The 10,903-nt window shown below is 41.4% G+C and overlaps 2 protein-coding genes across 2 annotated transcripts; one reads left to right on the forward strand and one right to left on the reverse strand.

Annotated features, from left to right (window-relative positions):
• Nucleotides 1-327: 327 nt before the first annotated feature.
• Nucleotides 328-972, forward strand: LOC148700375 (uncharacterized). Its single transcript, XM_088708399.2, has one exon. It carries the CDS (start codon nucleotides 328-330, stop codon nucleotides 970-972), a length of 645 nt encoding a protein of 214 aa, XP_088564525.2.
• A 440-nt stretch (nucleotides 973-1,412) lies between these two features.
• Nucleotides 1,413-3,412, reverse strand: LOC148700376 (uncharacterized). Its single transcript, XM_088708266.2, has one exon. The coding sequence runs from the start codon at nucleotides 3,367-3,369 to the stop codon at nucleotides 2,956-2,958; it is 414 nt and encodes a 137-aa protein (XP_088564392.1). The 5' UTR covers nucleotides 3,370-3,412; the 3' UTR covers nucleotides 1,413-2,955.
• Nucleotides 3,413-10,903: the final 7,491 nt, after the last annotated feature.

The raw sequence follows: 10,903 nt of genomic DNA on the forward strand, positions 1-10,903 counted from the left end.
CCTATCAAGCAACCTTACTCGGCCAAGTCTATAGCTATGACATTTGTAGAGACAATTGTAAAGTTGCATGGGATTCCAAAGAGCATTGTCTCCGATCGAGATAGGGTCTTCATGAGCACCTTTTGGAAGGAATTGTTTACTCTACAAGGAAGCATATTGAAAGCAAGTTCATCCTATCACCCACAAACGGATGGACAAACTGAGGTGGTAAATAGGATCTTTGAGCAATATTTGAGGTGCTTTTGTCATAACCAACAAACTGAGTGGAAGAACTTTCTTGCATGAGCGGAATATTGGTACAACACAACTTATCAAGCATCCATCTAAATGAGCCCATTTGAGCTGGTCTATGGAAAGCCTCCCCCAGGTCTACACCATTATGTGAAGGGCACAACAAAAAATGAGGAGGTTGAGCAAGAATTGGTAGCAAGAGATGAGGTCCTAAAAAATGTCAAAAGAGAGTTTAAGAAGGCACAGGAAAGGATGAGGAGATACCATGATAGAAACCGAAAGAAAGTGACCTTCAACCCGAGTGAAATGGTATACTGGAAGCTACAACCTTACACCCAAAAGTCTCTCAAAAAGAGTTTCAGCAGCTACAAGCTTGCCCAAAGGTTCTATGGGCCTTTCAAGGTGTTGGAGAAAATTGGAGAGGTAGCATATCGGTTGGATCTTCCAAAAACCTCTCTATTGCATCCGGTCTTTCATGTGTCATTACTTAAGAAAGTGGTGGGTGACCCTTCATTAATCAAACAAGACTTACCCACCATTGATAAAGAAGGAAGACTATTGCTACAACTCAAGGTGGCTATCAAATACCTCATATGGAGGAAAGGAAGGGAAAGAAGAAAAGAATGGCAAGTTTTGATCCAATGGGAAGGAATGCCAAGAGAAGAAGCCACTTGGGAGGACTATGATGAGATGATCCGGTGGTATCCACACTTCATTCTTGAGGATAAGGATAATCTTTAAGAGAGGAGGAATGTTGAGGACCTCCGCAAGCGCCACCAACCAAGAAGGACATCGAGCCATAAAGAGACCAATGGAGGGTCAAGTCAAGGCCAACTACTTTGCTTGGAGAGCCTTGGCCATGTCCTTTCATTCGGCCAAGAGGAGCTCGGCCAAGTGGAGCTCGGCACAGATGAGCTCGGCCGGGAGAAGCAATTGGCCAGGAGGAGCTTGGCCCAGTCAAGCTCGGCCAACAGTAACCAGCTGCACTTTGACACATCCCAGCGCCTACCCCAGCCGCCCTAACACAGTGCCCCAACGCCCCAACAACATCAACCACGCCCGGCAACCTGCCCAGCCAACCAGACCATGCCCTACCATGCTGCCAGCCATGCCGCCAGCCAGACCAAATACCTGCAGCCACCATGCCAAAGCTGCAGCCTTGTATCACACGCCACCTAAGCCTTGGCCATGCCAAGGCCCTATGAAGCCATGCCTTAGCCACTCCTTTAGGCAGCGCCTGAGGACTTGAGAGGCTATAAATAAGCCTTGGAGAGGCACTTTTTTGGGACATCTTTGAACCTGGTATTCACCATTTGTATTTTCAGCCGAGAGGCTTGGGAGGGACTTTGTCTCTTTGTATTCGGTCTTGCGGTTTGTCCAAGACTGGGGCTAGCAAGAGCCAATCATAGTTCTTGTTAGATTGTTCTTGTAATCATCTCTTGGTAATAGAATCGATCAAGCGTTCCTCTACTTACCACTTCTTGTGTTTGATTGTTTTCTTCTCAAGACAAGGGTTGGGCCAAGCTGCAGCCAGTATGCCCTCCCCTTGTCTTGATTCCCATGGTCACTTAGAAGCTTGGCACACTACGGTACAAGCTTCACACTCATCGGTGTTACCCGTTCGGCCCATTATCCTACATTCTCAAGGCCTCCGCAAGGAGCAAAGGGCAAAGACTTGGTATGGTGGCTTGGGGTCGAAAGTCACCCTCCAACACGGCGGCCGTGGCTGCCTAGCGGCGCCTACGGCAGCCGCGGTTGCTGCGGCTGGCCAGCGGAGAACTTCTCTCCTCCCACGAGGTTGGCGGCGCTGGAAAGGGGATGGGCTGGCGACAGCCGCGGGACGCGGGAGGGCGCCCTCTTCTTCTTCCTCTTCTTCGACACCTCTCCACCATGGGGGCGGGGGCATTCTCGACGGTGCGGAAGAGGGCAGGGCTATGGCGGCCGCGGGAGGGGGCTCGGGAGAGGCCGGGGCAGGGCCAGCGGCTGTCGCAGGAGGGGGCGGGCCGTGGCCGGCGGTGGCCTTTTTCTTCCCCTTCTTCCATAGGAATGGGAGATCAGTAGGGACGGGGGCATTTTTGTCTAATGTTAGAATGTTGAAATATATCTAGACCAATTATTAAACAATCAGTCAACATAAATTAAACATTAGAGACCAGTCAAAAAATGGACCGGTCATTAGTTTCTCCTAAAAGTAGTCCACACGAGTTATAAGTTAAGACCCAGTCCACTGATGGATTGACCGTTAATTTTCTCAAAAATTTATCGTTCCAGCCACATCCATAATTAGTTACTGATGGATAAATCAAAGTCATCCATATTAGATCGGACTGCTAGGGATTCACAACGGTAAAAGGACTTAAAACGCTCTCCATCCTGCGCTAAAATCAGGATGTCCTTTTGGGTTGCCAAGTGTGAAAGCATCCTGCGTGCAAGAGCAAACAGCATCCTACCTTTTCCACCCTTCTCTTATCGTGCATGACGTCTCTTTGCACAAGTGGCCCTTTACCAAACCGTAAATATTTCCCCATTCACTCGATCATCCACTCCCCCTGCCATTAAATTATTTCGAGAATCCATCTTTGTTTTCTTTTCATAAAGCAAACATCCTCTTTCCGTTAGAAACGATAGAAACTTGCCTCAACGGAATCCGTCACGGCAGCCGGATGTCATCTCGCACCGGCGCCGTCACCGCCGCCGTGAGGATCATCTCAATTCCTTCCCGATTCAGATGGCGCCGATCAGGCGGCGGACGAAGTCGAAGCAGGACTCCAGCGTGAGGCCGCAGGAGATCGCGGTCCAGAAACGCTGGAATGCCTCCCACCAGCGGGACGACCCCGACGCCACCGCCGTCACCGCCATCGGCTGGAGATACGCCCGCGCCGCTTGCTTCACCAGACGGTTCCTGATCGGGATCTCGCAGTACCGCCACCCACCGCTGGCGTACGCGGGGGCGGCGGAGTGGATCGCCGCCGCCGGAGGCATCGTCACGATGAGATCCCGGATGCTGGTGTAGCCCCCCTCCTTCCGAAGCTTGAAGATGGCGGCGGCGGCGGGGCGGAGATTCAGCAGCACCGAGATCACGGTTATGCTCCGCCGGAGGGAGAACTTTCCGGCGGACGGCATAGCCGGCTCTGCCATCGGAAGAGGATGGGGGAAGCCGAGGATTGAAGCAGAACGGGGAGAAGAGGGATAGACAGGGCTTAAAAGTGATTCAATATAACAATGGAAAGAAATGAACGGCTTAGGAGGGGTCTCTGGGGAATCTGGGCCATCGGATCTTGAGGAGGTTTGGTCGATTTGGTAAGGTGGTTATAATTATACTCTAATTTATTTTTATTTTTTTGATATTCTATCGATAGAAGTTAGAAGGTAGTGATTACTATACTGTAATTTATGGTTGTTCTTTGATATAGTTTTTTCTCCCATTATAGCTGATTATAGACCAGACATAGGTAAAAAAATATTAAATTTTAAATAAGCTCAGCCTGAAGTCTTATTAAAAATAAATATAGTTTAGGCCCGAGTTCTAGCACGATAAGCTCTAATCACGATGCCCAAATGGACTAAGGAGTAGGCTGGCATTGTTGAGTTGTTTGGATTCAAATATTGGGCTACACTTTTCTTTTCCTTTTTTCAAAGATTTTGAACATTTTAGGTTGAGCGTGGCCACTTTTATTCTACTCGGAAACAGGACTTTGCTTGGCCACTTTTATTCTACTCAGAAATAGGACTTTGCTTAATCAACCCCTCAATTTCTCACTCCTATGTGGTAATGAAACAAGATTATCTATGTTACGACTTTTGCACTGCAGAGTATGACACTATCGTGTATAGCCACTATATCATCCATCTCGGAGACGGACAACTTTCCTTCATCATCGTGATGCACCATATATCACATTAAATGAATAAGAGCCGCCCATCTCTAATATGGATGACAGGACAACTATTCGTGATGGTACCACACTCTACGATGCAAAAGTTGCACTGTAGAGGATCCAAACTCTATGGTAATAGCAGAAGTTTGCAAGTGGTTGTGGGATGGGGTGATCCATGAGTGATTGAACCATGACTTTATATTATTAGGATGAACTTGGGAGTTTCATGGCATCTTCCATTGTCTACAACTTACACTCTTTTATTTTTTATAATTTTTTGCATGTATACCCTCTTAAATATATAAAATTACATGAATAACCTTGCAAAATTACTATTTACATGTATATCCTTTTTTCTGCATATGTATTCGTACCATCTAACTTCGTTAAAAAATAAATGGCTTCAAACTAAAATGACCAAAATACCCTTATAGGTAGATGTGCAAAAAAAGTTATAAGGATATGCATGCAAATAGCAATTTTATAAGTGTATTAATGCAATTTCTCATATTTAGAAGGGTTACATTCAAAAAATCTATTAAAAAAAGATCAAAACTCGACTAAAACTTGCTAAGTCTTTTATGATTATGTTTGATTGATAAGTCAAGAAACTGAGTTTTTTGTAGTTATACCCTCCTAAATATTCGAAATTGCATGAATACTCTCATAAAATTACTATTTGCATGTATATTCTTCTTTTTTTTTTTGTGCACATGTACCTGTATCATTTAAATTCGTTCAAAATACATAAAATTAAAATGACTAAAATTTCCTTAGGGTAGATATGCAAAAATAAGTTATAAGAGTATACACATAAATAACAACTTTACAAGGGTATACATACAAAATAAAAGAAACTTTATGAGGGTATATATGCAAATAGCAATTTTACAACAGTATTCATATAATTTTATATATTTTGGAGGATTACATGCAAAAAACTCAAAAAGGATTGAGCCACATTATTTATTTTTTTTAAAAAAATTATGACTCAATCAAGTTGGAATATTAGGTGATCATTTAGTAATTCTATTCTCTATTTGATTTTGATATAATTATCATTATTGAATCTATGACATCCATATATTCTTTATTATTTTTAAAAGATTAAAGTATATTAAATTTAAATTAAATATAGATGCTTAGATTAGTAAAATATTTTTAGTGATTTGTAAATATTGAGTTGTTGTATTTTTGAGGCATGAATTTCGTAAAAACAACATGATTTATTTTATAAAAGTTGATATTAACATGAGATCATGTGATATCATAATACACTGTAAAAAAAATACAAATTTCCAACTGTGATCTGTCGATGCTAGAAAGAAGCGTCGGTAACTTAGCTACCGCACCAAAATTTGCCGATTCTTTTTTAGTACCATCGGTATCGATATATTACGATACTTAAAAGCATCGGTATATTACAACGCTTAAAAACATAGAGAGTGGAGGAAGGGGTTCTCCCGATGCTTTTTGCTAAGTGTTGTCGAAAACCAATAATTAGACAATGCATATACGCATCGGGGATGCTTTACCAATGCTTTTTTACAAGCGCTGTTGGGAGCAAATAATATGGCGCGAATAAGCATCATCAGAAGCCAACAACAAGATGACGCTTATAAGTGTCGTCGAGCCCTGCCTCCGCCTCTCCCTCTCCTCCTCACCCTCTCTTGCAACCTCCTTATCCTTCGCTAGCTTTTCCTCCTTCTTCTCCTCCTACTGCCCATAGCCACCATTAATCTGCAGCATTCTTCGAAGCTCTGATTGATTGTCCTCGTCCGTTGTGGATCTCAACCAGCCTACCTTCATTTTGGTAATTTTCTATTTTCAGAATAATCCTCTTTTGAGTTTTTGCTTAACGCCCTAATATTTACATTTTAAGACATAATCAAGTTCAGTTAATTTCACTAAGAGAGAGATGGGAATTAAGTTCAGTTTATTTAGTTTCTCTTCACTATTAACGAATTTGATGTTACCACTCCTCTTGTTGGGGACAAAGGAAGAAGAAGAAAAAAGAAGATAGGTACTGAAATAATTTGGAAATTTGACAGAAACCAACAACCAATATGTCGAATCTAGTGATGGGGGCCAAGGAACTGAAGGAAGTAGTGTTTGTTGTTTGTGGTTGGCATGTAGGAGAAACAAGTAATATTCATTGGGATCTTACCTTTCAATGATATGCTTTTCAGGAAAATAACATGTTGGTCAATGATGCATTCTGGTCTCTTAATGAGGTTATTTTACAATATTGTGTATTTTAAAATAACATGTAAAGCATGATATTGAAGAATGATCTCAAACTAATATTGTGTATTTTACAATTGTGAAATATTGTGAGGCATGCATGAGTTGGTTACCAGGCTTTGAAAGATGTTATTAACTATATGGTGGTGCGATAGAATGTTATAACTTATGAGGTAGAATTTCTTAAGTTTGGAAATGAATGCATAGGATTTTATGTTTATGAAAGTATATGGATTTCTTTCTTGCTTCATTTTTTCTCCATATTAGGGTGGGGTATCCAGGTCATGTGGGGTTAGGGTTTTAATTCTCGATCTTGTATTATCTAGTAATCTGGTGCAAAAGTAAAACTGTTCTCCCAAGTGCAGGAGAATCGCACAAGTAATATAACTCGGGAGTCCGAGGTCGATTCCACAGGGAACGATCTATAGATTATTAGCGTAATTTGTAGATGTAATTTTCAGTTGATTTTCAAAATTTAAAAGCAGAGGATTAATAGATAATTAAACAAAGTTCAAGAATATAGAGAAGGCTAGGGATCCGGAATCCTCCTTAACAATATTTCTTTCAATAAATAAACTCGGTGATTCTTGATTAAAGATTAATAAGATAGAGTAGTTCTAATCATGGAGTATACAATCTGAAAACATGAATTCAACATCTAAGTATTTATCGTGCCGGTTACGTCTACGATAAATCAAAAATCGAAACAATTCATGCATCAATATATATATAAACCATAAAAGATCTATCAAATAAATAAATATTCAAGAATTCAAAACATACCAATAGATATAAAACAATTAGAATAAAAGATTAGAGTTTACTTGATGAAAGCAACATGACAAGGATTCATCCATCACCCTTTGCCAAAAGGACTTTAGCCTTCCATTAAAAACATCGACATCCCTCCCTTACTCACTCTCTATTTTTTTTCTTCTTTTTATTTTCGGAAACAGGGCATCCCCTGTTTCCTTTCTCTTTTTTTTTTTCGTTTGAAACCAAGGGGCCGGCTCCTCCGTTTTCGTCAATGAGAGCCCCTGTTCTTCCTCCGCCTCCCCTTCTTATAGATCGCCGGAGCTGCGGGATCTCGGGAGGTAGCTGATTGCGGGAAGGAAGCTGGCTGCGTGATTCCTTGGATGCGGAAGGAAGGAGGCGCAGATCACGGCTGGGATGATGGAGAAATGAAGCCGCGGACGCTGTGGAGGAGGCGGTGATCGCACGGACGGCTGCTGAGAATAGACACGATGGAGGATCGCCACAGACGCTGGGATCATGAACACGGGAGAATCACGCTGAGAGCTGGACGCGTGAATGGAGGAGGCGGACGCTGGGGCTGGGATTGGCTTGGACCGTGGGATGCTCGGACGCGAGTTCCGGCTGTTAATTGGCTGGGAGATGAAGCGGAAGAACGGGATGCTGAGAGCTTGGTACGGGCGGAAGCGGACGTTGGGCTCGGATGTGAGATAAACCGGAGGAGATGCCGCACTGGGAGGTGACGTTGCTTGATCCGGGAGCTGGAGATGGAAATGTTGCATCGCTGGAGGAGGCGGATTGAGCGGACGGGATGACTGGGACGCTCGGACTCGGGCGCAAGCGGAAGGAGGAAGCTGGGAAGCGCCTTAAACGGGCGGAAGATGAGGGCTTTGATCGCGGGATCTGGATGAGGGGTTGCGGGAGATCAAATCACAGATCCGTTGCGGGCTTTTGGATCCTCCCGGATAATGAAATTAGACCCTTAGTGGATCCATCTTGTGCTGCCATGTGTCCCTCGGATGCAAGTGTGCTCGACCAGGTTCAATTCTATTCCAGTGTAATCAGGCTTGAAGTCAACCAAATGCATATTTAAACTCTGATTTACGATGCCAAATAAAATATAAAATTAATGCAGCCTTTTTATCATTATTTGTTAGCAATAAAATTGATTTAAGCAACGTGTATAACGCACTTTTGTGCTCTCATCATACCCCCCAACTAGCTTATTGCTAGTCTCTAGCAATTCAGAGTAAATAATAACATGAGAGTACAAAAAAATGTTGGTCAATTCTTTGACTTTTTATTAAAGCTAAAGACATAAAACTAAGATATGTACCCACTTTCGTAGGGCATCACGATTGCACTTAGCACGTGCAACAAGCCGTTAAACCCCTAGGTTACCCTAGTGGACGAGTGTTGTCTCGTGAGGATTTTCAAGGATGTTACCCACAAACATCATGAATGATATGAAAGCAATACCCATGTAATTAATATATATTTTCAAGCATGGCAACTATCAAAGCAAGGGAAAATATGAAAGTGTAGTGTGCATAAAATAGTATGACTTTTTCAGAGTACTAATACCTCCACCACAACATGGTACCGTTTGAATTTTAGGTGTACTACTCGAGTTCACAAGTATTTACTACAGTTTATTAGGGCCTGATCCATCAAATTTTCGGAATATCTCATGTTGTCTAAAATTGTCAAGAATGGTTCGCATAAAAAGAAGGAGCTATCAATCCCAACTAAATATCCAAAGTACACAAAGGTCCAATACAATGGAGTCAAACCAGCCATTACCACATGTCACTGGGTTCAGCCCGACCAACCCTATTCATGCTTTTTTCTTCTTTTTTTTTTTTTTTTTTTTTTTTTTTACCAATGGTGATTACAATAGTCCAACCCCCTTAGGCTCTAGCAAGGTCCATGTAGCGAGTTTTCGGCCAATGACTCCTGATCCAGTTGGCTCAAGGCATTAGGTGAAACACCCCTCGGGCTTAATTACTCGAACCAGACTACGCCACGAGGTTAGACTTGTCATCTCCTCATTTATTTATTTATTTATTTTAATTTTTTTTTTTAAATAAAAAGAGGAGGTAAACTGAACCATATAACGTGACTGCATTGTGACTATAGGTCAACCAAGGTCGGAACATAAGGCACTTAGGTGATCTAGCCAGGGTATTCAACCTCTATCTTTATGTGAAAACCAAATCATGAACCTTATAGTACGGACAAGGATACTCGTACTTCTTTTACAGATACGGCTTAATAAAAATGCATTAAACAAATATGAACTCCTGAGGCCTTCCTATAATCATTAAGTACATGTGCGGGGATCTAATAATAGGTCTCTGATCAATCATAATATGCATGTGTTCCTTGCCGTAATAGTTGCACAAACTCAATATGAAAATACATGTGCATTTGCTTAGAAAAGAAAGTAAATGAATAAATCAAATGCAAAAGCATTTTTTTTTTTTTTTTTAAAAATATTTTCCTCCCCCCAACTTAGACATTGCATTGTCCTCAATGTAATAGATTAAGAAAACTATATATGAGAGACAGTAGAGAAAATAATATTGGAGAGAAGAGGAATACCTTGAGCTGTTGATATCTAGAAAATAAGACCTACAAAATAAGAAGAAAAATAGAAATAAAAGAAAATTTAATTCTAAATAATATATACATACCTTTGCCATCATGCTTTAGTCATAAGAAGGCTCCCCTAAGAAAAAGGAGTCCTCTTCATCTGAAAAATTCTCAAGAAAAGGTTTTAACCTGTGTCCATTTACCTTAAAAATTCTACCATCCCGTGGATTCTCAATCTCTATCGCCCCATGTGGAAAAACAGTTTTTACAATGAAAGGACCTGTCCACCTTGATCGTAACTTACCAGGAAACAGATGTAAGCGGGAGTCGTATAAAAGTACTTTTTGCAAAGGTTCAAAAGTTTTTTTCAAAATTGATTTATCATGTAAGATCTTCATTCGTTCTTTACAAATCTTAGCATTATCATAAGCATCTCTGCGAATCTCGTTAAGCTCGTTCAATTGTAATTTTCTAGCTAGACCGGCATCTTGTAAATCAAAATTCAATTTTCTAATTGCCCAATACGATTTATGTTCTATTTCTACAGGCAGATGACACGCTTTTCCGTAGACTAGCCGGTAGGGAGACATGCCAAGAATGGTTTTGTATGCAGTACGGTAAGCCCATAATGCATCTGATAGTTTTAAGGACCAATCTTTTCGTGATGGATTCACCGTTTTCTCTAAAATACGCTTGATTTTCCTATTGGCTAATTCTACTTGGCCACTAGTTTGCGGGTGATATGGGGTAGCAACTCTGTGGGTGACACCATACTTTTTTAATAATGTCTCAAAAGGCTTATTACAAAAGTGTTTTCCACCATCACTGATTATAACCTTAGGCATCCCAAATCGTGAAAAAATATTTTCTTTTAAAAACTTCAGGACAGGTTTGTGATCATTGGTCCTACAAGCGACAGCTTCTATCCATTTGGACACATACTCGACCCCAACTAAAATGTACTCATATCCAAAAGATGGTGGGAATGGCCCCATAAAATCGATGCCCCAACAATCGAAAATTTCGATAATAGTAATGGGTTGAAGAGGCATCATTTGCCTACGAGTTAGACTTCCAATACGTTGACATGGATCACATGTTCTGCAGAACTCGTGGGCATCTTTGAACATAGTAGGCCAATAGAAACCACATTGCAAGACCTTTGCAACAGTTTTCTTAGAGGCAAAGTGTCCACCGCAAGC

Source organism: Phoenix dactylifera, chromosome 12 (genome assembly GCF_051530095.1).
Source record: "Phoenix dactylifera cultivar Ajwa chromosome 12, Ajwa_hap1_PhDact_Kaust_v1.1, whole genome shotgun sequence".
Lineage (NCBI taxonomy): Eukaryota > Viridiplantae > Streptophyta > Magnoliopsida > Arecales > Arecaceae > Phoenix > Phoenix dactylifera.